The following is a 26,285-nucleotide window of genomic DNA, read 5'->3' as shown; positions in this document are numbered from 1 at the left end:
TATATATAAATTTTTTTTTCATGTATGATTAGAAAAATATAATATTTTTTATCTTAAAATTTGATAATTTTATAAGTGGATTTTTTTGCTATTCTTTTAAATGTCCAAAAATATTTTTAAAAAAATAGATATATATTTTTAGTTTTGTTTTTGGCATATATTTTTTAAATAATTATTCAAATATTTTTATAAATTTCATATCAAATATATAAATAATTTGTTAAACATATAAGTTACTTGTTATCCATAAAAAATGTATTTTTGAATTATTTTTATTATATTTTAAAATATAGCTTGGTCATTAAGAAATTTATAGAATAATTCTCCGAGGGATTTAATAATTAGTGATAGAAGGTATTTTTGGCGGTTTGACCAAAACAAAATTACTATGCAATCTCTATTTGAGGTTTTCTTGGGTTAGTAAAAAATAATTTGTTACCAAAAAATGACGTGATTACTCGCACGCACACAGGAACTTAAAAAGAAGGTTCACTCATGTCAACTATTATTATTGGCTAGGCCCCAGGACTATGTGGCCACTTCAGTATTTAACTAGATAATCAAAGCCATAAGGCCTGAGGGTCAGTTATCAAAAAACCAATGGCAACAACAATCGTCAATTGTTTTCTTTCCTTGTCGCTCCTAACCCTTATCATCAAAGGTATGCTCATGATTCCTCAAAAAAATCTCGCTTCATGCCTTCTCTTTTTTCTTTTTTCCAACTTTCTTCTAGTTTTCGGACAATAAATATTTTGTACTTAATTTTTCCTTTGTTATACTCGTTGAATATGCTGTGTAATCAGCTCCTTCACCTGTTATTATGACTTGAGACCGTTCTACTTTAACTTATTGGAAAAAAAATACTAAGAAATTAAATTCCAGGATCATGTGATTGTTCGCTGAACAACATCAATATTGGGACAACAAGAACTGGGAAGGAAATACAGGGGAAGCCAGAGTGGAAGGTGACTGTGACCAACAACTGTTCTTGTGCACAAAGCCAAATTCAATTGTCTTGCCAAGGTTTTCAGAGTGCTGAGATTATTGATAGTTCTATCGTCTCTGTGAAATCGGGCGTGTGCCTCTTAATCAATGGCAGACTCTTGCGGGGTTTTGATTCGGTTGTTTTCTCATACGCTTGGGATCCTCCTGTTCTAATGTTGCCAAAAAGTTCCATACTAGGAGCTTGTCCTTAATTTCATGGGACGCTGTGAATTTCAGGCCATGGGTAAAGTTGAGCTATTTCTAAGTGGTTTAAATAAGTATTTGGTTTCATAAAATACACTTGTTTTGGTCTTGGCCTTCATATTTTTATTTTAAATTATTTAAGTAAAATTTAAAATTTGTCTGTTTCACTCTTCAGTCTTCATCATCAATAATATTTGTGAAGTAATAATATAGCAAAATATGAGAGTTACGTCAACCTGTTTAATACAGCAAATAAAATAGTAGCAAAAATTGAAATAGAATAACTATTAAATATTATTTTAAAATAATATAAAATATGACTTAATTAATAATGTTAATGTTTATATTATTCATTTTATTAACTATTCGTACCAAATTTAAAAATAAAATAATTAAACTTGTTTGAATTTTTTTAAATAAAAATAAAATATTTAAAATATTAAAGACTAAATTAAATTTTGCTTCAAATGATAGAGATGAAAATAATAGTTTATCCAATTCCTAATAAAACCACAAGTACATGCAATATGATTTATTTGATACACATGCAACTATTATACAAATTAATGGATAAAAATAAGTTCTGTGGTAGGTTACGTATAAGATATTAAGCAGTATATATATATATATATATATATATATAGAACAATAATTTTTGTGGATGTGCATAGAGCATTAAAATGTCTTAATCATGGAAAAAGATGTGAATATATTTGTTGACTAATTTCGATTTTAATTTTTTTTTTAAAATCAGTACAATAATTGTGATACGGAACGGAATTTAGAATAAGATAGAAATAAAAATTAAAGAAAGAAATTTATCTATCTTAATTTGATTTTCTACTGTAACAATTAAGAGAATCACTCTATCTCTTTTGTTCACATCTAAATTTTTTAAAAAAATTTTTATTTATAAAAAATTAAAGAAAAAATGGCTACCAGATCTTAGAGGATTTTTATACCTCTTAAATTTAAAATCCTAATGTATAAGTTCACTAAAATAAAAATGGGTCAAATTATAATTGAGTCTAAAACAAACAAAACAAAATAAAATTAACATAAACATAAAATAAGTCTTAAAATAAATACTAAAAGTAATTCCTATTTGATTCAACTTGACTAACGAGAGTCTTCAATGCAACTTGTAAATAGTACGACTTTTAGTTTTTCATAATCGTTAACCATTGTCTTGCCCAATTCTTGATACATCTCCTAAACAAATGATTTAGTCATGTTTGAAAAACCTTTTATTCTTAGTTGTTGCTCATATAATTGGACCAATTGGCATATGACATTTCTCAATTTGTCCCACAGTATCATTTTTTCTATCCTAAAATTGATTCGTCCTCGAATCTGTATCCAAATCAAAAGGAGATAGGTTAGAAATATTAAAAGTAGCTGGCACATTATACTCACCTGGAGGTCAATCTTGTAAGCATTATTATTAATCCTTTCGAGCACCTGAAATGAACCATCACCCATCAAGTCTAACTTGAATTTTCTTTGAGTAGGAAACCTATCCTTTCTCAAATGAACCCATACCCAGTCACTGACGCGAGCCAAACATCGGTCGGAAATTTCACAAAATAATTCCGTTACAAGTATAGTTCCAAACCAACAAATGACCAGAATCAAAGTTTAATTTGTTTGTCACACTGAAAATCAATAAAAACCGAGAGTATGCGTGTTATCAGTTATGAGTACAAATGGGGGCGTGGGGTTTGCGGATAAAGAGGCGAGAAACAAAGTGACAAGAAAGTAAAACTAACAACTAAAGAAGTATAAATGCTAAAAGACACTACTGGCAAGGATTGAGAATCAAAACTTCATTTTCAAGTCATTGACCACGAACATGGTGACTATCCAGAGTTAATCCCATTTAATCATCTCCAACATCGGGAGAAAGTCAAATAGGCATAATCGGTCTTATAGTAAGAACAATTAACAACTCTAAATCACCAATCAATATCGGACATCAAAGACTCTTCACTAACCATGACATGACATTTATAAGAGCAAACTTGTAAGAACCACGATTAATTAGCCGCTTATTACATTAATTTAATTGTCCAAAATAGGATCCAAAAATTTAGAATGTTAATTAGAAAACTTAAATATATTTTTGGACTCAAAAGATTTTTCTATGTTGGAAAATGTAATTTTCTGCGAAAATAAAATTGCATAAAAACGCGTACTAGTAAATTAGCCGGTAGTACCGGCTTAAGTTTATTCGATATTGCGTGAGAGTAATAAAAACTGTAGAAAAACTTAGAGAAATAATTAAACCAGGCACTAATTTTAAAGGGGGCAAACGAGCTAAAAATGCTAACGGATTGGACTGGGCCCAAGTTGGTCCCATGGCCAACATATAAAACACCTTAAGTGAGGCTAACTCAGCCTATTTCACCACATAACTTAAAATCACAGCTGCATGAGTTGAGAGAAGAAAAGGGAGAAGTTACCATTCATTCTCCATATCCGGTGGCCATAACTCGAGCTACGGTGTTCCGATTTGCGTGCCGTAGGCGGCTACGCGAAGCTCTCGCCGAAACCGTTAGTTTTATCTAACTAAAGTGGTAAGATTTTTGAAAATTTCTGTCCAGTTCTCACCCCTTGTGAATTTTGAATTTTAGATTTTGGTTTTGAGTGAATTTTTGTATTTTGGTTGTTTAGATACTAACCATTAGTGAGGGATTATTGGGTTCTATCCCTAATTTCGGTGGATAAGGTAAGGTTTCTAAAATACCCTTATAGTTTGGTATATTGTGAATAGATTTTGATTTTTATGAAATATATGATGTTAGCTTGAGTAATTGGTGCTTGTTGGAGTTGTCTTTGCTATTTGGAGGTGTTTGGATTGGAATCGGTGGCCTAATTTTTGTTAAAAGCTTGTTTGGACTCAAATTTGGTGTATTGTTGATCGTGGAAAAAATTAACCTTCCGCAATAACTACCGGCAAGTTCACTGGGTCATATCAAGTAATAAAACTCAAAAGAGTGAGGTCGATCCCACGATGATTAAAGGATTAAGCAATCAATAGTTGATTGATTATTCTAGTTAGACTATCACAATTGGGTGATGAGCAACAAAAAATGTAAATGGCATGAAAGTAAAGAAAGCAATAAAGTACAAGAAAGTAAATGGCATAAATGTAAAGTACAATAAAGTAAAGTGCTGAAAATGTAAAGTGCAGAAAATGTAAATAACCATAAAGTAAATAACAAGAACTAAGAATAAAATGAACATTGGGATCAAGAGATATTGCATTCTCCGGATCAATAATTCTCATCTCTTCTTCAATCATGCAACTCATTGACCTCTTGGCAATCATGAGCAATTGAATCCCAATCCCTTGGTAATTCGATCTCCCCAATCTTGATCAATAGCCAATTCCTTGGTCTAATTGCTCATGAAAAGAGATGAAGCTTGGTCCCTGATTATACCACACATCCTCATGGATCCAAGTAATGGGTAGATCTAGCGTCACAATATCCAATCCCAAAACCCAGATCCACTCAATGTGAGAAAGGATTTCAAGCATGATTTTACGATTCCTCTTCCAAGGTTCACATAAAATCCTAGTGCATTCAATCTCTTTCCCAAGATAATTGAATACTAAAATGAAGAACGAAATTCTTTCTAGTAAATGAAAGAGTGATGAAGAGAAGAAGAAGAATCAAAACTAATCAATCCATCAAAGTACAATAGATCTCTCTCTCCCAACGGAAAGAGTTAGTAATTCATAACTAAAATATTTACAAAGTGTTATGGAGGTACGTGGAAGAGAAGAGAAGTGTGGAAAGGGAGGGGTCCGAAGACCCACTCTCAGTGGAGTGTGTATCACTCCATTGATTGATCATCCTTCTATAAAACTAAGGCCTTTATATAGGCTCTCCTAAATCACAAACTTAAATAAAAGTGAAAGAAAATTACAATGAAAATGAACTATTCTAGATGCTTCTTGTGGTCTTGATTGGTTGACAATTGTAGGCTTGCTTGTTTAAAGTCTAAGTGGGCTTTGAGAAACTCTAAATGAACGAAAATGATGCCCCAGGGGTTCTTTGCATCTATGGGCGCTCGTTCATTTAGTTTGGGCGCTCACTTGGGCAGCGCCCACTTAGTGTTTTTAGGGCTCAAAGATGCTTAATATGTGTACACCAATTTCTTGCCCACTATAGAGTATTATATATCGTTGGAAATCTCTGAATGTTAGATTTATAACGTCGCTAGAATCAGCTCATTTTGACCTCTGTAGCTCAAGTTATCACCTACTCATCGTGAAGAGGTCAAGCTGTCAAATACCCTGGCCTGCCACGCCCACTGGCACGCTGATGAGCGGATAATTTATACGCTTTTTGGCATTGTTTTTAGTATGTTTTTAGTATGATTTAGTTTGTTTTTAGTATATTTTTATTAGTTTTTAGTTAAAATTTACTTTTCTGGACTTTACTATGAGTTTGTGTATTTTTCTGTGATTTCAGGTATTTTCTGGCTGAAATTGAGGGACCTGAGCAAAAATCTGATTCAGAGACTAAAAGAACTGCAGATGCTGTTGGATTCTGACCTCCCCGCACTCGAAGTGGATTTTCTGGAGCTACAGAAGCCCAATTGGCGCGCTCTCAACGGCGTTGGAAAGTAGTTATCCTAGGCTTTCCAGCAATATATGATAGTTCATACTTTGCCCAAGATTTGATGGCCCAAACCGGCGTTCAAAGCCACCTTCAGAATTCCCAGCGTTAAACGCCGGAACTGGCACCAAACTGGGAGTTAAACGCCCAAACTGGCACAAAAGCTGGCATTTAACTCCAAGAAGAGTCTCTACACGAAAATGCTTCAATGCTCAGCCCAAGCACACACCAAGTGGGCCCGGAAGTGGATTTTTATGTCATTTACTCATCTTTGTAATTCTTAAGCTACTAGTTCCCTATAAATAGGACCCTTTACTATTGTATTTTATATCTTGGTAGCCATCTTTGAGTAGTTTTATGCTATCATAGATCATTGGGAGGCTGGCCTCACGGCCATGCCTAGACCTTGTTCTTATGTATTTTCAATGGTGGAGTTTCTACACACCATAGATTAAGGTGTGGAGCTCTGCTGTACCTCGAGTATTAATGCAATTACTATTGTTCTTCTATTCAATTCAGCTTGTTCTTATTCCAAGATATCACTTGTTCTTCAACTTGATGAATATGATGATCCGTGACACTCATCATCATTCTCACCTATGAACGTGTGACTGACAACCACCTCCGTTCTACCTTAGATTGGGTGGATATCTCTTGGATTCCTGATACACGACGCATGGTTGTTGCTCGCCTGACAATCGAGCGCTCGCCTGACAATCGAGCCAGCCATTCCGTGAGATCAGAGTCTTCGTGGTATAAGCCAGAATTGATGGCGCATTCAAGAGAATCCGGAAGGTCTAAACCTTGTCTGTGGTATTCTGAGTAGGATTCAATGATTGAATGACTGCGATGAGCTTCAAACTCGCGATTGTGGGGCGTTAGTGACAGACGCAAAAGAATCACTGGATTCTATTCCGACATGATCGAGAACCGACAGCTGGATAGCCGTGCCGTGACAGGGTGCGTTGAACATTTCCACTGAGAGGATGGGAGGTAGCCACTGACAACGGTGAAACCCTACATACAGCTTGCCATGGAAAGGAGTAAGAAGGATTGGATGAAGACAGTAGGAAAGCAGAGAGACGGAAGGGACAACGCATCTCCATTCGCTTATCTGAAGTTCTTACCAATGAATTGCATAAGTATCTCTATCCTTATCTTTATATTTTATTCATATATCACCCACAACCATTTGAGTCTGCCTGACTGAGATTTACAAGGTGACCATAGCTTGCTTCATACCAACAATCTCCGTGGGATCGACCCTTACTCGCGTAAGGTTTATTACTTGGACGACCCAGTGCACTTGCTGGTTAGTTGTGCGAAGTTGTGATGCCATGGTATTGAGCACCAAGTCTTTGGGGCCATTACTAGGGATTATTTGAGTTGTGAAAAGAAGTGATCACAATTTCGTGCACCAAGTTTTTGGCGCCGTTGCCGGGGATTGTTTCGTGTATGGACAACTGACGGTTCATCTTGTTGCTTAGATTAGGTATTTTTTTTCAGAATTTCTTTAAGAATGAATTCTAGAGTTTCATGATGATCTGTTGAAATCTGGCTGGCTGTGAAGCCATGTCTAATCTTATTGGACCGAGGTTTCAACTTATTATCACAAGAGCTTGTTGATTTCTATCAATCTTGTTGTTGAAGCAATGATCTGCTGAGGCTTGGCTGGCCATTGGCCATGTCTAGTGTTTTGGACCGGAGCTTTCTTTGAAAGCTTGGCTAGCTGTGAAGCCATGTCTAATTCCTGGACCGGAGTCTTAGACTAGCATTGCAATGATTCCTGGAATTCTCATTAAGAATTCTGAAACCTTTATTTTCTTTTTTCATATAAATTTTCGAAAAAGCACAAAAAAATTACAAAATCATAAAAACAAAAAAAAATTATTTTATGTTTCTTGTTTAAGTCTAGTGTCTTATTTTATGTTTGGTGTCTTGCATGCATTGTTTATTTGATCTTGGTTCTATTTTCAAGTCAATAATACAGAGAACTGAAGATTCAGTACATGCAGCAGAGGAATTACACAGAAAAAGCTGGGCGTTCAAAACGCCCAGTGAAGAAGGAAAAACTGGCGTTTAAACGCCAGCCAGGGTGCCTGGCTGGGCGTTTAACGCCCAAAAGGGTAGAGCTTTGGGCGTTAAACGCCAGAATATGCACCATTCTGGGCGTTTAACGCCAGGATGGCACAAGAGGGAAGATTCTGTTTTCAATTCAAATTTTTTTCAAAATCAAATCTTTTTCAAATCATATATTTTCAATCAAATCTTTTTCAAAATCAATTTCTTTCCATTTTCAAAGATACTTGCTAACAATTAATGATTTGATTCAACATTTCAAGTATGATTGCCTTTTCTGTTGAGAAAGGTTTAATGTTTGAATCATATCTTTTCTTGTTAGCCAAGTCATTATATTTTTAAAATAAAATCTTTTTAAAATTGTTTTTCAAATCATATCTTTTCAATCATATCTTTTTAAAACCATAACTTTTCAATCATATCTTTTTGATTTCTAATTTCAAAATCTTTTTCAAAAATCACTTGATTTCTTTTCATAATTAATTTTCGAAAAAAATCTCTTCCCCTTTTCTCACATCCTTCTATTTATGGAGTAACACTCCTCCTCAATGTACAATTCGAACTCTATCTCACTAAGTTCGAATTCTTCTACTTCTCCTTCTAGTTTTCTTTTCCTCTGACACCTCAAGGAATCTCTATACTGTGACATAGAGGATTCCACATTTTCTTGTTCTCTTCTCTTTCATATGAGCAGGAGCAAAGACAAAAGCATTCTTGTTGAGGCTGACCCTGAACCTGAAAGGACCTTGAAGCGAAAGCTAAGAGAAGCTAAGGCACAACTCTCTGTAGAGGACCTAACAGAAATCTTCAAAGAAGAAGAACCCATGGCAGCTGAAAACAACAACAATGCCAACAATACAAGGAAGGTGCTGGGTGACTTTACTGCACCTACTCCTGACTTCTATGGGAGAAGCATCTCTATCCCTACCATTGGAGCAAACAACTTTGAGCTTAAGCCTCAATTAGTTTCTCTAATGCAACAGAATTGCAAGTTCCATGGACTTCCATTGGAAGATCCTCATCAGTTTTTAGCTGAGTTCTTGCAAATCTGTGACACTGTCAAGACTAATGGGGTTGACCCTGAGGTCTACAAACTTATGCTATTCCCTTTTGCTGTAAGAGACAGAGCTAGGATATGGTTGGACTCACAACCTAAAGAAAGCCTGAACTCTTGGGAAAAGCTAGTCAATGCCTTCTTGGCAAAGTTCTTTCCACCTCAAAAATTGAGTAAGCTTAGAGTGGAAGTCCAAACCTTCAGACAGAAGGAAGGTGAATCCCTCTATGAAGCTTGGGAAAGATACAAACAATTGATCAGAAAATATCCTTCTGACATGCTTTCTGAATGGAGCATCATAGGTATTTTCTATGATGGTCTGTCTGAACTGTCCAAGATGTCTTTGGATAGCTCTGCTGGAGGATCTCTTCATCTGAAGAAGACGCCTACAGAAGCTCAAGAACTAATTGAAATGGTTGCAAATAACCAATTCATGTACACTTCTGAAAGGAATCCTGTGAACAATGGGATAAATCAGAAGAAAGGAGTTCTTGAGATTGACACTCTGAATGCCATACTGGCTCAGAACAAAATATTGACTCAGCAAGTCAATTTGATTTCTCAAAGTCTGTCTGGAATGCAAAATGTACCAGGCAGTACTAAGGATGCTTCATCTGAAAAAGAAGCTTATGATCCTGAGAACCCTTCAATGGAAGAGGTGAATTACATGGGAGAACCCTATGGAAACACCTATAATTCTTCATGGAGAAATCATCCAAATCTCTCATGGAAGGATCAATAGAGACCTCAACAAGGTTTCAACAACAATAATGGTGGAAGAAACATGTTTAGCAATGGCAAGCCTTTTCCATCATCTTCTCAGCAACAGACAGAGAATTCTAAGCAGAACCACTCTGACTTAGCAACCATGGTCTCTGATCTAATCAAAACCACTCAAAGTTTCATGACTGAAACAAGGTCCTCCATTAGGAATTTGGAGGCACAAGTGGGACAGTGGTGGACGAAATTGTGATCCATGTTCTAACTATTTTGAGATGAAGTCTTTTATTATGGCACTGGTTGAATCCACAACTCCGTTCAACTAACCAGCAAGTGTACTGGGTCGTCCAAGTAATAAACCTTACGTGAGTAAGGGTCGATCCCACAGAGATTGTTGGTATGAAGCAAGCTATGGTCACCTTGTAAATCTCAGTTAGGCAGATAAGAATTGTTTATGGTTTCGGAAATTAAAAAAGAAAATAAAAGGGATAGAAATACTTATGTAAATTAATAGTGGGAATTTCAGATAAGTGTATGAAGATGCTGTGCTCCTCTTGAATCTCTACTTTCTTATTGCTTTCATCCAATCCTTCTTACTCCTTTCCATGGCAAGCTGTATGTAGGGCATCACCGTTGTCAATGGCTACATCCCATCCTCTCAGTGAAAATGGTCCTCTGCGGCTGTCACTCGCATGGCTAATCATCTGTCGGTTCTCAATCAGGTTGGAATAGAATCCCTTGATTCTTTTGCGCTTGTCATCACGCCCAGCCTTCAGGAGTTTGAAGCTCGTCACAGTCATTCAATCCCAGAATCCTACTCGGAATACCATAGACAAGGTTTAGACTTTCCGGATCCTCATGAATGCCGCCATCTATCTAACTTATACCACGAAGATTCTGTTGGGGAATCTAAGAGATATGCATTCAAGCTCTGTTGCATGTAGAACGGAAGTGGTTGTCAATCACGTACGTTCATAAGTGAGAATGATAATGAGGGTTATCTAATCATCACATTCATCATGTTCTTGGGTGCGAATGAATATCTTGGAATAAGAATAAAAGAGAATTGAATAGAAAGTAATAGTAATTGTATTGAAACTTGAGGTACAGCAGAGCTCCACACCCTTAATCTATGGTGTGTAGAAACTCCACCGTTGAAAATACATAAGTAAAAGGTTCAGGCATGGCCGAATGGCCAGCCCCCTAAATGTGATCAATAGCCTCTTAGGATGAAGAATAAAACAAAACTGAGACCAAAGATGTCTAATACAATAGTAAGAGGTCCTATATATACTAGACTAGCTACTAGGGTTTACATAAGTAAGTAATTGATGCATAAATCCACTTCCGGGGCCCACTTGGTGTATGCTTGGGCTGAGCTTGATCAATCCACGAGCTGAGGCTTCTCTTGAAGTTGAACTCCGAGTTATGACGTGTTTTGGGCGTTCAACTCCGGATCATGACGTTTTTCTGGCGTTTAACTCCAGACAGCAGCATGAACTTGGCGTTCAACGCCAAGTTACGTCGTCAATTTCCGAATAAAGTATGGACTATTATATATTGCTGGAAAGCCCTGGATGTCTACCTTCCAACGCCGTTGAGAGCGCGCCAATTGGAGTTCTATAGCTCCAGAAAATCCATTTCGAGTACAGGGAGGTTAGATTCCAACAGCATCAGCAGTCCTTTTGTCAGCCTTTTTCAGAGTTTTGCTCAAATCCCTCAATTTCAGTCAGAATTTACCTAAAATCACAGAAAAACACACAAACTCATAGTAAAGTCCAGAAATGTGAATTTAACATAAAAACTAGTGAAAACATCCCTAAAAGTAGCTTGAACTTACTAAAAACTACCTAAAAGCAATGCCAAAAAGCGTATAAATTATCCGCTCATCACAACACCAAACTTAAATTGTTGCTTGTCCCCAAGCAATTGAAAATCAAATAGGATAAAAAGAAGAGAATATACTATAAATTCCAGAATATCAATGAATATTAATTATAATTAGATGAGCGGGACTTGTAGCTTTTTGCTTCTGAACAGTTTTGGCATCTCACTTTTTCCTTTGAAGTTTAGAATGATTGGCTTCTCTAGGAACTTAGAATTTTGGATAGTGTTATTGACTTTCCTAGTTAAGCATGTTGATTCTTGAACACAGCTACTTTTGAGTCTTGGCTGTGGCCCTAAGCACTTTGTTTTCCAGTATTACCACCGGATACATAAATGCCACAGACACATAAGTGGGTGAACCTTTTCAGATTGTGACTCAGCTTTGCTAGAGTCCCCAGTTAGAGGTGTCCAGAGCTCTTAAGCACACTCTTTTGCCTTGGATCACGACTTTAACCACTTAGTCTCAAGCTTTTTACTTGGACCTTCATGACACAAGCACATGGTTAGGGACAGCTTGATTTAGCCGCTTAGGCCTGGATTTAATTTCCTTGGGCCCTCCTATCCATTGATGCTCAAAGCCTTGGATCCTCTTTACCCTTGCCTTTTGGTTTTAAGGGCTATTGGCTTTTTCTACTGCTCCTTCTTTTTCTATATATTTTTTTTTCGCCATTTTTTTTCACAATTTTCTTCTTGTTCACTGCTTTTTCTTGCTTCAAGAATCAATTTCATGATTTTTCAGATCCTCAATAACATTTCTCTTTGTTCATCATTCTTTCAAGAGCCAACAATTTTAACATTCATAAACAACAAGATCAAAAGACATATGCACTGTTCAAGCATTCATTCAAAAAACAAAAAGTATTGTCACCACATTAATATAATTAAACTAAATTCAAGAGCTATTTTCGAAATTCATGTACTTCTTGTTCTTTTGAATTAAAACATTTTTCTTTTAAGAGAGGTGAAGGATTAATGGAATTTATTCATAACTTTAAGGCATGGTTACATACTAATGATCATGAAGTAGAGACATAAAACATAAATAGACACAATACTAAAAACCGAAAACAGAAAGAAATAAAGAACAAGGAATGAATCCACCTTTAGTGGCGTCTTCTTCTTGAAGGACCAATGATGTTCCTAAGCTCTTCTATGTCCCTTCCTTGCCTTTGTTGCTCCTCCCTCATTGCTCTTTGATCTTCTCTTATTTCTTGGAGAATGATGGAGTGCTCATGATGTTCCACCCTTAATTGTTCCACATTGTGGCTTAAATCTTCCAAGGAGGTGTTGAGTTGCTCCCAATAGTTGTTTGGGGGAAAGTGCATCCCTTGGGGCATCTCAGGAATTTGTTGATGATGAGCTTCCTCATGCACTTCTTGAGGGCCGTGAGAAGCTTCTCTTGCTTGCTCCATCCTTTTCTTGGTGATGGGCTTGTCTTCTTCAATAGAGACATCTCCTTCTATGATAACTCCAGCTGAGTAACATAGATGGCAAATAAGGTGTGGAAAAGCTAGCCGTGCCATAGGTGAGGGCTTGTCGGCTATTTTGTAGATTTCATTAGAGATGACCTCATGAACTTCTACTTCCTCTCCAATCATGATGCTATGGATCATGATGGCCCGATCCACAGTAACTTCAGATCGGTTGCTAGTAGGAATGATGGAGCGTTGAATGAACTCCAACCATCCTCTAGCTATAGGCTTGAGGTCCAATCTTCTTAGTTGGACTGGCTTGCCCTTGGAATCTATTCTCCACTGAGCTCCTTCCACACAAATGTCCATAAGGACTTGGTCTAACCTTTGATTAAAGTTGACCCTCCTAGTATAGGGGCGTTCATCACCTTGCATCATAGGCAAGTGAAACGCCAACCTCACATTTTCCGGACTGAAATCCAAGTATTTCCCCCTAACCATTGTGAGATAATTCTTTGGACTTGGGTTCATATCTTGGTCATGGTTCCTAGTGATCCATGCATTGGCATAGAACTCTTGAACCATTAAGATCCCGACTTGTTGCATGGGGTTGGTTAAGACTTCCCAACCTCTTCTTTGAACTTCATGTCGGATCTCCGGATACTCATTTTTTCTGAGCTTGAAAGGGACCTCAGGGATCACCTTCTTCTTTGACTCATAGAAGTGGTCTTGAGGCTCTTGGAGATGCTTTTGTCTTCCCTTTTCCTTTTCTAGAGGAAACTCCGGCCTTAGGTGCCATTGGTAATGGAAAAACAAAAAAAAGCTTATGCTTTTACCACACTAAACTTAAAATATTGCTCGCCCTCGAGCAAAAAAAAAGAAAAGAAGAGTAGAAGAAGAAGAAGAAAATATGGTAGAGAGGGAGAGAGGTGGGTTCGGCTATGGGGGAGAAGAAGGTGTAGTGTTGTGTGAAAATGAAGGAGAAGGGAAGGGTTTTTATAGGGAGAGGGGAGGGTGGGTGTTCGGCCAAATTGGGTGGGAATGGGTGGGAAATTGAATTTGAATTTTATGAAGGTAGGTGGGGTTTATGGGGAAGAGTGGGGTGATGTGAATGGTGAATGGGGGAATTGGGAAGAGGAATTGAGGTGATTGGTGATGGGTGTTGGGAAGTGTGACATGGGGAGTAGGAAGAATGAGATTTAGGATTAGGAGAGTGTGATTAGGATTAAAAGGTAAGGTGGGAATATGGTAGGTGGGGATCCTGTCGGGTCCACAGATCCTGAGGTGATCCTGTGGGGTCCACAGATCCTGAGGTGTAAAGAAATACCATTCCTTCACCATATAGGCATGTAAAATGCCTTCATGCACCATTCTGGCGTTCAAACACCCATTGATGCACGTTCTGGGCGTTCAACGCCCATGTAATGCATGTTTCTGGCGTTGAACGCCAGTTTCATGCTTGTTACTGGCGTTCAGCGCCAACTTTTCTCCTCTAGGCACATTCCTGGCGTTCAGCGCCAGGATGTTGTTTGTTTCTGGCGTTCAGCGCCAGAATGGTGCTCTGTTCTGGCATTGAACGCCAGCCAGATGCATCTTACTGGCGTTGAACGCCAGCCTGTGCGTCCTCCAGGGTGAAAAAAATTTTTTTCTTCTGTTTTTGACTCTGTTTTTAATTTTTTTGATTTTTTCGTGCCTCCTCATGATCATGTACCTAATAAAACACAAAATAACAATAAAATAGTATAAAATAGTAATTAGATAAATAAAATTGGGTTGCCTCCCAACAAGCGCTTCTTTAATGTCAATAGCTTGACAGTGGCTCTCATGGAGCCACAAGGTGATCAGGTCAATGTTGTATAGTTGCCAACACCAAACTTAGAGTTTGGATATGGGGTCTTAACACCAAACTTAGAGTTTGGTTGTGGCCTCACAACACCAAACTTAGAGTTTGACTGTGTGGGCTCTTCTTGACTCTGAATTGAGAGAAGCTCTTCATGCTTACTCTCTTCTGTCACAGAGGGATGGCCATGTGCCTTAAACACAAGGTATTCCCCATTCAATTGAAGGACTAACTCTCCTCTGTTGACGTCTATCACAGCCTCTACTGTGGCTAGGAAAGGTCTTCCAAGGATGACACATTCATCATCTTCCTTCCTAGTGTCTAGGATTATGAAATCAGTAGGGATGTAAAGGCCTTCAACCTTTACTAGAACGTCCTCTACTAACCCATAGGCTTGTCTCAATGACTTGTCTGCCAATTGCAATGAGAACAAGGCAGGTTGTACCTCAATGATCCCCAGCTTCTCCATTACAGAGAGTGGCATTAGATTTATCCCTGACCCCAGATCACACAGAGCTTTTTCAAAGATCATGGTGCCTATGGTACAAGGTATTAAGAACTTGCCAGGATCTTGTTTCTTTTGAGGTAGAGTTTTCTGAATCCAAGAATCCAGTTCATTAATGAGCAAGGGAGGTTCACTTTCCCAAGTCTCATTACCAAATAACTTGGCATTCAGCTTCATGATAGCTCCTAAATATTGAGCAACTTGCTCTCCAATTACATCTTCATCTTCTTCTGAGGAAGAATAGTCTTCAGAGCTCATGAATGGCAGAAGGAGATTCAATGGAATCTCCATGGTCTCTATATGAGCCTCAGATTCCTTTGGATCCTTAATAGGAAACTCCTTCTTGCTTGAGGGACGTCCCAGGAGGTCTTCCTCACTAGGATTTTCGTCCTCCTCCTCCCTTGTGCATTCGGCCATATTGACTATGTCAATGGCCTTGCACTCTCCTTTTGGATTCTCTTCTGTATTACTTGGGAGAATACTGGGAGGAGTTTCAATGACTTTCTTACTCAGCTGGCCCACTTGTGCCTCCAAATTTCTAATGGAGGATCTTGTTTCATTCATGAAACTGAAAGTGGCCTTTGACAGATCAGAGACTACATTGGCTAAATTAGAAGTGTTTTGTTCAGAATTCTCTGTCTGTTGCTGAGAAGATGATGGATATGGCTTGCTATTGTTCAGCCTGTTGCGTCCACCATTGTTAAAGCCTTGTTGAGGCTTTTGTTGATCCTTCCATGAGAAATTTGGATGATTTCTCCATGATGAGTTATAGGTGTTTCCATAAGGTTCACCCATGTAATTAACCTCTGCCATGGCAGGGTTCTCAGGATCATAAGCTTCTTCAGAAGCTGCCTCTCTAGTACTGTTGGATGCATGTTGCAATCCATTCAGATTTTGAGAGATCATGTTGACTTGTTGAGTCAACACTTTGTTCTGAGCCAATATGGCATTCAGAGTATCAATTTCAAGAACTCCTTTCTTCTGAGGTATCCCATTGTTGACAGAATTCCTCTCAGAAGTTTACATGAACTGGTTATATGCAACCATGTCAATGAGCTCTTGAGCCTCTTCAGGCGTTTTCTTTAGGTGAATAGATCCACCTGCAGAATGGTCCAATGACATGTTCGAAAATTCAGAGAGGCCATAATAGAATATATCTAATATGGTCCATTCTGAAAACATGTCAGATGGACATCTTTTGGTCAGCTGCTTGTATCTTTCCCAAGCTTCATAGAGGGATTCACCATCTTTTTGTTTGAAGGTTTGAACATCCACTCTCAGCTTGCTCAGCTTTTGAGGAGGAAAGAATTTATCCAAGAAAGCAGTGACCAGCTTATCCCATGAGTCCAGGCTATCCTTGGGTTGTGAATTCAACCATACTCTAGCTCTGTCTCTTACAGCAAAAGGGAATAGCATGAGTCTGTAGACCTCAGGATCAACTCCATTCGTCTTTACAGTCTCACAGATCTGCAAGAACTCAGTTAAAAACTGATAGGGATCTTCAGATGGAAGTCCATAAAACTTGCAGTTTTGTTGCATTAAAGCAACTAGCTGAGGTTTCAGCTCAAAGTTGTTGGCTCCAATGGCAGGAATGGAGATGCTTCTTCCATCAAACTTGGACGTTGGTTTTGTGAAGTCACCAAGCATTCTCCTTGCATTATTATTATTATTTTCGGCTGCCATCTCCTTCTCTTGTTCGAAAATTTCTGAAAGGTTGTTTCTGGATTGTTGTAATTTAGCTTCTCTTAATTTTCTCTTTAGAGTCCTTTCAGGTTCTGGATCAATTTCAACAAGAGTGCCTTTATCCTTGTTCCTACTCATATGAAAGAGAAGAAAACAAGAAAAGAAAGGGGAATCCTCTATGTCACAGTATAGAGATTCCTTTATGTTAGTAGAAAAAGAAAGGGGTAGAAGAATGAGGAAGGAGATTCGGAATTTTGGATGAAGAGGGGTGAAGAGAAGTGTTAGTAATTAAATAATTAAATAGAAGAAGAAAAGATAAGGGATATTTCGAAAATAATTTTTTTGAAAAAGAGTTAGTGATTTTCGAAAATTAGAGATAAATGTAATTGAAATTAAAATTTGAAATAATTAATTAATTAAAAAGAATTTTTGAAAAGAGAGAGATATTTTTTCGAAAATAGAAGAGGGAGAATTAGTTAGGTGGTTTTGGAAAAGATAAGAAACAAACAAGAAGTTAGTTAGTTGATTGAAAAAGATTTGAAATCAAATTTGAAAAAGATAAAAAGATAATAAGTTAGATAAAATTTTTTTTTGAAATCAAATTTTGAAAAAATATAAAATTTTGAAAAGGATAAGATAAAAAGATAAGATAAAAGTTTTAAGAAAAAGATATTTTGAAAAAGATTTAATTTTTAAAATGACTTAACTAACAAGAAACTACAAGATAAGATTCTAGAATTTAAAGATTGAACCTTTCTTAACAAGAAAGTAACAAACTTCAAATTTTTGAACCAATCACATTAATTGTTAGCTAATTTTCGAAAATTAGATATAAAAGCTAAGAAAAAGATTTTTGAAAAATAATTTTTAAAATTTTTGAAAATAATAAAAAAAAATGAAAAAGATATGATTTTTGAAAAAGATTTTGAAAAGATAAGATTTTTAAAATTGAAATTTTGACTTGACTTGTAAGAAACAACTAATTTTGAAAATTTTTGACTAAGTCAATTCAAATTTTCGAAAATTATGAGAAAAATAAGGAAAAGATAATTTTTTTTTGAATTTTTAATTATGAGAGAGAAAAACAACAAAAATGCTCAATGCATGAAACTTTTAGATCAAAACAATGAATGCATGCAAGAATGCTATGAATGTCAAGATGAACACCAAGAACACTTTGAAGATCATGATGAACATCAAGAACATATTTTTGGAAAATTTTTGATGCAAAGAAAACATGCAAGACACCAAACTTAGAAATCTTTAATGCATGAAAAATATGAATGCAGAAATGCACATGAAAAACAACAAACAACACAAAACAAGAAAACATCAAGATCAAACAAGAAGACTTACCAAGAACAACTTGAAGATCATGAAGAACACCATGAATGCATGAATTTTCGAAAAGAATGCAAGAAAAATTTTTAAAGCATGCAATTGACACCAAACTTAAAAATTGACTCAAGACTCAAACAAGAAACAAAATAATTTTTTATTTTTATGATTTTCTAATTTTTTGTGTTTTTATTATTTTTTTGAAAAAACATTATTAGAAAAATGAAAAATAAAAAGAAAAATTTTGAAAAAGATTTTTTGAAAAGAAAATTACCTAATCTGAGCAACAAGATGAACCGTCAGTTGTCCATACTCGAACAATCCCCGGCAACGGCGCCAAAAACTTGGTGGACGAAATTGTGATCCATGTTCTAACTATTTTGAGATGAAGTCTTTTATTATGGCACTGGTTGAATCCACAACTCCGTTCAACTAACCAGCAAGTGTACTGGGTCTTCCAAGTAATAAACCTTACGTGAGTAAGGGTCGATCCCACAGAGATTGTTGGTATGAAGCAAGCTATGGTCACCTTGTAAATCTCAGTTAGGCAGATAAGAATTGTTTATGGTTTTGGAAATTAAAAAAGAAAATAAAAGGGATAGAAATACTTATGTAAATTAATAGTAGGAATTTCAGATAAGTGTATGAAGATGCTGTGCTCCTCTTGAATCTCTACTTTCTTATTGCTTTCATCCAATCCTTCTTACTCCTTTCCATGGCAAGCTGTATGTAGGGCATCACCGTTGTCAATGGCTACATCCCATCCTCTCAGTGAAAATGGCCCTCTGCGGCTGTCACTCGCATGGCTAATCATCTGTCGGTTCTCAATCAGGTTGGAATAGAATCCCTTGATTCTTTTGCGCTTGTCATCACGCCCAGCCTGCAGGAGTTTGAAGCTCGTCACAGTCATTCAATCCCAGAATCCTACTCGGAATACCATAGACAAGGTTTAGACTTTCCAGATCCTCATGAATGCCGCCATCTATCTAACTTATACCACGAAGATTCTGTTGGGGAATCTAAGAGATACGCATTCAAGCTCTGTTGCATGTAGAACGGAAGTGGTTGTCAATCACGTACGTTCATAAGTGAGAATGATAATGAGGGTTATCTAATCATCACATTCATCATGTTCTTGGGTGCGAATGAATATCTTGGAATAAGAATAAAAGAGAATTGAATAGAAAGTAATAGTAATTGTATTGAAACTTGAGGTACAGCAGAGCTCCACACCCTTAATCTATGGTGTGTAGAAACTCCACCGTTGAAAATACATAAGTAAAAGGTTCAGGCATGGCCGAATGGCCAGCCCCCTAAATGTGATCAATAGCCTCTTAGGATGAAGAATAAAACAAAACTGAGACCAAAGATGTCTAATACAATAGTAAGAGGTCCTATATATACTAGACTAGCTACTAGAGTTTACATAAGTAAGTAATTGATGCATAAATCCACTTCCGGGGCCCACTTGGTGTATGCTTGGGCTGAGCTTGATCAATCCACGAGCTGAGGATTCTCTTGAAGTTGAACTCCGAGTTATGACGTGTTTTGGGCGTTCAACTCCGGATCATGACGTTTTTCTGGCGTTTAACTCCAGACAGCAGCATGAACTTGGCGTTCAACGCCAAGTTACGTCGTCAATTTCCGAATAAAGTATGGACTATTATATATTGCTGGAAAGCCCTGGATGTCTACCTTCCAACGCCGTTGAGAGCGCGCCAATTGGAGTTCTGTAGCTCCAGAAAATCCATTTCGAGTGCAGGGAGGTCAGATTCCAACAACATCAGCAGTCCTTTTGTCAGCCTTTTTCAGAGTTTTGCTCAAATCCCTCAATTTCAGTCAGAATTTACCTGAAATCACAGAAAAACACACAAACTCATAGTAAAGTCCAGAAATGTGAATTTAACATAAAAACTAGTGAAAACATCCCTAAAAGTAGCTTGAACTTACTAAAAACTACCTAAAAGCAATGCCAAAAAGCGTATAAATTATCCGCTCATCAGACAGCTGAGCAAGAAAATTTCTGAACTCCCTCCTAGTACTCTTCCAAGCAATACAGAAGAAAATCCAAAAGGAGAGTGTAAGGCCATCAACATGGCCAAATTTGGAGAGGAGGAAGAGGCAGTGAACGCCACTGAGGAAGACCTCAATGGACGTCCACTGGCCTCCAATGAGTTCCCTAATGAGAAACCATGGGAATCTGAGGCTCAAAATAAGATCATAGAGATTCCATTGGATTTACTTCTGCCATTCATGAGCTCTGATGAGTATTCTTCCTCTGAAGAGGATGAGTATGTCACTGAAGAGCAAGTTGCTAAATACCTTGGAGCAATCATGAAGCTAAATGACAAGTTATTTGGTAATGAGACTTGGGAGGATGAACCCCCTTTGCTCACCAAAGAACTGGATGGCTTGTCTAGGTAGAAATTACCTCAAAAGAGACAGGATCTTGGGAAGTTTTCAATACCTTGCGCCATAGGCACCATGACCTTCAAGAAGGCTCTGTGTGACCTAGGGTCAAGTGTAAACCTCATGCCTCTCTCTGTAATGGAGAAGCTAGGGATCTTTGAGGTACAAGCTGCAAGAATCTCACTAGAGATGGCAGACAATTCAAAGAAACAAGCTTATGGACTTGTAGAGGATGTTCTAGTGAAGATTGAAGACCATTACATCCCTGCTGATTTCATAGTCCTAGAGACTGGGAAGTGCATGGATGAATCCATCATCCTTGACAGACCCTTCCTAGCCACAGCAAAGGCTGTGATTGATGTGGACAGAGGAGAATTGATCATTCAAGTGAATGAAGAATCCTTCGTGTTTAAGGCTCAAGGATATCCCTCTGTCACCATGGAGAGGAAGCATGAAGAGCTTCTCTCAAAACAGAGTCAAACAGAGCCCCCACAGTCAAACTCTAAGTTTGGTGTTGGGAGGCCACAACCAACTTCTAAGTTTGGTGTTGAACCCCCACATTCAAACTCTAAGTTTGGTGTTGGGAGGTTCCAACATTACTCTGAGCATCTGTGAGGCTCCATGAGAGCCCACTGTCAAGCTACTGACATTAAAGAAGCGCTTGTTGGGAGGCAACCCAATGTTATATTTTCCCTTGTTATTTTATGTTTTCTGTAGGTTGATGATCATGAGAAGTCACAAAATCAATTGAAAAAGCAAAAACAGAATGAAGAACAGAAAGAAAAACAGCACACCCTGGAGGAAAATTTGCTGGCGTTTAAACGCCAGTAAGGGTAGCAGTTGGGCGTTTAACGCCCAGTCTGGCACCATTCTGGGCGTTTAACGCCAGAAAGGGGCACCAGATTGGTGTTAAACGCCAGAAAAGGGCAAGATGCTGGCGTTAAACGCCAGAAATGGGCACCAGCCCGGCGTTTAACGCCAGAATTGGCACATAGAGCAATTTTGCTTGCCACTTGGTGCAGGGATGAATTTTCCTTGACACCTCAGGATCTGTGGACCCCATAGGATCCCCACCTACCCCACCACCCTCTCTCTTCTTCTTCACCCATTCACCAATCACCTCAACACCTCTTCCCCAAAAACCCCTCACCTATCAAATCCCACTATTCTCTTCACCACTCACATCTATCCTTCATAAAACCCCACCTACCTCACCATTCAAATTCAAACCACTTTCCCTCCCAAACCCACCCCTACATGACCGAACCCTACCCCTCTCTCCACCCCTATATAAACCCATCTTCACTCCCTCATTTTCACACAACCTTAACACTACTTTTACCCTTTGGCCGAACCACAAAGCCATCTCCATCTCCTCTATTTCTTCTTCTTCTACTCTCTTCTTTCTTCTTTTGCTCGAGGACGAGCAAACATTTTAAGTTTGGTGTGGTAAAAGCATTGCTTTTTGTTTTTCCATAACCATTTATGGCATCCAAGGCCGGAGAAACCTCTAGAAAGAGGAAAGGGAAGGCAAAAGCTTCCACCTCCGAGTCATGGGAGATGGAGAGATTCATCTCGAGGGTGCATCAAGACCACTTCTATGAAGTTGTGGCCTTGAAGAAAGTGATCCCTGAGGTCCCTTTCAAACTCAGAAAGAGTGAATATCCGGAGATCCGACATGAGATTCGAAGAAGAGGTTGGGAAGTTCTTCCCAACCCCATTCAACAAGTCGGAATCTTAATGGTTCAAGAGTTCTATGCCAATGCATGGATCACCAAGAACCATGATCAAAGTGTGAACCCGGACCCAAAGAATTGGCTTACAATGGTTCGGGGGAAATACTTAGATTTAATCCGGAAAATGTAAGGTTGGCATTCAACTTGCCCATGATACAAGAAGATGAACACCCTTACACTAGAAGGGTCAACTTTGATCAAAGGTTGGACCAAGTCCTCACAGTCATTTGTGAAGAGGGCGCCCAATGGAAGAGAGATTCAAGAGGGAAGCCGGTTCAATTGAGAAGGCATGACCTCAAGCCCGTGGCTAGAGGATGGTTGGAGTTTATCCAATGCTCAATCATTCCCACTAGCAACCGGTCCGAAGTTACTCTAGACCGGGCCATCATGATTCATAGCATCATGATTGGAGAGGAAGTGGAAGTTCATGAGGTTATAGCCCAAGAACTCTATAAGGTGGCGGACAAGTCCTCTACCTTGGCAAGGTTAGCCTTTCCTCATCTCATTTGTCACCTCTGTTATTCAGTTGGAGTTGACATAGAGGGAGACATCCTCATTGATGAAGATAAGCCCATCACTAAGAAAAGGATGGAGCAAACAAGAGATCCCACTCATCATGAAATCCCTGAGATACCTCAAGGGATGCACTTTCCTCCACAAAACTATTGGGAGCAAATCAACACCTCCCTAGGAGAATTGAGTTCCAACATGAGACAACTAAGGGTGGAGCACCAAGAACACTCCATTCTCCTCCATGAAATTAGAGAAGATCAAAGAATCATGAGAGAGGAGCAACAAAGACAAGGAAGAGACATTGAGGAGCTCAAGCACTCCATAAGATCTTTAAGAGGAAGAACAAGCCGCCATCACTAAGGTGGACCCGTTCTTTAATCTCCTTGTTCTTTATTTTCCTGTTTTTCGAATTTTCATGCTTATGTTTATCCATGTTTGTGTCTTATGATCATTAGTGTCTTAGTGTCTGTGCCTTAAAGTTATGAATGTCCTATGAATCCATCACCACTCTTAAATAAAAAAATGTTCTTAATTGAAAAAGAGAAGAATTGCATGAATTTCAGATTTTATAACAGATTAATTATTTTGATGTGGTGGCAATACTTTTGCTTTCTGAATGTATGCTTGAACAGTGCATATGTCTTTTGAATTTGTTGTTCATGAATGTTAAAGTTGTTGGCTCTTGAAAGAATGATGAAAAAGGAGACATGTTACTGAGGATCTGAAAAATCATAAAAATGATTCTTGAAGCAAGAAAAAAGCAGTGAATATAAAAAAAATGGAAAAAAAGGGGGAGAAAGAGAAAAAGAAAGAAAAAGAAAGAAATAAAGTTGTGATCCAAGGCAAAAAGAGTGTGCTTAAGAACCCTGGACACCTCTAATTGGGGACTCTAGCAAAGCTGAGTCACAATCTGAAAAGGTTCACCCAATTATGTGTCTGTGGCATGTATGTATCCGGTGGTAATACTGGAAGACAGAGTGCTTTGGGCCACGGCCAAGACTCATAAAGTAGCTGTGTTCAAGAATCATCATACTTAACTAGGAGAATCAATAACACTATCTGGATTCTGAGTTCCTAAAGAAGCCAATCATTCTGAATTTCAAAGGATAGAGTGAGATGCCAAAACTGTTCAGAGGCAAAAAGCTAAAAGCCCCGCTCATCTAATTAATACTGATCTTCATAGATGTTTTTGGATTTCATTGCATATTCTCTTCTTTTTATCTTAATTAATTTTCAGTTGCTTGGGGACAAGCAACAACTTAAGTTTGGTGTTGTGATGAGCGGATAATTTATACGCTTTTTGGCATTGTTTTTAGTATGTTTTTAGTATGATTTAGTTAGTTTTTAGTATATTTTTATTAGTTTTTAGTTAAAATTCACTTTTCTGGACTTTACTATGAGTTTTTGTGTTTTTCTGTGATTTCAGGTATTTTATGGCTAAAATTGAGGGACCTGAGCAAAAATCTGATTTAGAGACTAAAAGGACTGCAGATGCTGTTGGATTCTGACCTCCCCGCACTCGAAGTGGATTTTCTGGAGCTACAGAAGCCTAATTGGCGCGCTCTCAACGGCTTTGGAAAGTAGACATCCTGGGCTTTCCAGCAATATATGATAGTCCATACTTTGCCCAAGATTTGATGGCCCAAACCGGCGTTCAAAGTCACCTTCAGAATTCCCAGCGTTAAACGCCAGAACTGGCACCAAAGTGGGAGTTAAACGCCCAAACTGGCACAAAAGCTGGCGTTTAACTCCAAGAAGAGTCTCTACACGAAAATGCTTCAATGCTCAGCCCAAGCACACACCAAGTGGGCCCGGAAGTGGATTTTTATGTCATTTACTCATCTTTGTAATTCTTAAGCTACTAGTTCCCTATAAATAGGACCCTTTACTATTGTATTTTATATCTTGGTAGCCATCTTTGAGTAGTTTTATACTATCATAGATCATTGGGAGGCTGGCCTCACGGCCATGCCTAGACCTTGTTCTTATGTATTTTCAACGGTGGAGTTTCTACACACCATAGATTAAGGTGTGGAGCTCTACTGTACCTCGAGTATTAATGCAATTACTATTGTTCTTCTATTCAATTCAGCTTGTTCTTATTCCAAGATATCACTTGTTCTTCAACTTGATGAATGTGATGATCCGTGACACTCATCATCATTCTCACCTATGAACGTGTGACTGACAACCACCTCCGTTCTACCTTAGATTGGGTGGATATCTCTTGAATTCCTGATACACGATGCATGGTTGTTGCTCGCCTGACAACCGAGCGCTCGCCTGACAACCGAGCCATCCATTCCGTAAGATCAGAGTCTTCGTGGTATAAGCCAGAATTGATGGCGGCATTCAAGAGAATTCGGAAGGTCTAAACCTTGTCTGTGGTATTCTGAGTAGGATTCAATGATTGAATGACTGTGACGAGCTTCAAACTCGCGATTGTGGGGCGTTAGTGACAGACGCAAAAGAATCACTGGATTCTATTCCGACATGATCGAGAACCGACAGCTGGATAGCCGTGCCATGACAGGGTGCGTTAAACATTTCCACTGAGAGGATGGGAGGTAGCCACTGACAACGGTGAAACTCTACATACAGCTTGCCATGGAAAGGAGTAAGAAGGATTGGATGAAGACAGTAGGAAAGTAGAGAGACGGAAGGGACAAAGCATCTCCATTTGCTTATCTGAAGTTCTTACCAATGAATTGCATAAGTATCTCTATCCTTATCTTTATGTTTTATTCATATATCACCCACAACCATTTGAGTCTGCCTGACTGAGATTTACAAGGTGACCATAGCTTGCTTCATACCAACAATCTCCGTGGGATCGACCCTTACTCGCGTAAGGTTTATTACTTGGACGACCCAGTGCACTTGCTGGTTAGTTGTGCGAAGTTGTTATGCCATGGTATTGAGCACCAAGTCTTTGGGGCCATTACTAGGGATTATTTGAGTTGTGAAAAGAAGTGATCACAATTTCGTGCACCACACGCCCAGATGCAGGAATTTCTCTTCTGGAGAGTTAGCCTGGCGTGCCATGTCCACTGGCATGCCTATAGACTTGCCCAGCTTGCAGAATTAGTGTTCCATGCCTTTGAACAAGCCACATTACATGCCCAGTCTTGCAAGGTTGGCGTGCCACGCGCACTGGCACGCCCATAGACATGCCCAACTTGTGTCGCTGAAAGAATGGTCTTTGTCACCTCTAGATTTAATGTCCACTATGAAGTGTTATATATCATTGGAAATCTCTAGATGTCATCTTTCCAATGCCATTAAAATTGCAT

At 38.3% G+C, this 26,285-nt stretch overlaps 1 protein-coding gene and 1 non-coding gene across 2 annotated transcripts; one reads left to right on the top strand and one right to left on the bottom strand.

Annotated features, from left to right (window-relative positions):
* Positions 1 to 520: 520 nt before the first annotated feature.
* Positions 521 to 1,355, top strand: LOC130961819 (uncharacterized). Its single transcript, XM_057887839.1, has 2 exons — positions 521 to 661; positions 883 to 1,355. The coding sequence occupies exons 1-2, from the start codon at positions 601 to 603 to the stop codon at positions 1,194 to 1,196; spliced, it is 375 nt and encodes a 124-aa protein (XP_057743822.1). The 5' UTR covers positions 521 to 600; the 3' UTR covers positions 1,197 to 1,355.
* A 7,769-nt stretch (positions 1,356 to 9,124) lies between these two features.
* On the bottom strand, positions 9,125 to 9,232 carry LOC130964391 (small nucleolar RNA R71). Its single transcript, XR_009080488.1, has one exon. It is a non-coding gene; the product is annotated as a small nucleolar RNA R71 (small nucleolar RNA).
* Positions 9,233 to 26,285: the final 17,053 nt, after the last annotated feature.

Source organism: Arachis stenosperma, chromosome 2, assembly GCF_014773155.1.
Source record: "Arachis stenosperma cultivar V10309 chromosome 2, arast.V10309.gnm1.PFL2, whole genome shotgun sequence".
In the NCBI taxonomy this organism is placed as follows: domain Eukaryota; kingdom Viridiplantae; phylum Streptophyta; class Magnoliopsida; order Fabales; family Fabaceae; genus Arachis; species Arachis stenosperma.
Note: the sequence above shows the minus strand (reverse complement) of the source record. Positions and strands in the feature narration are given on the sequence as shown.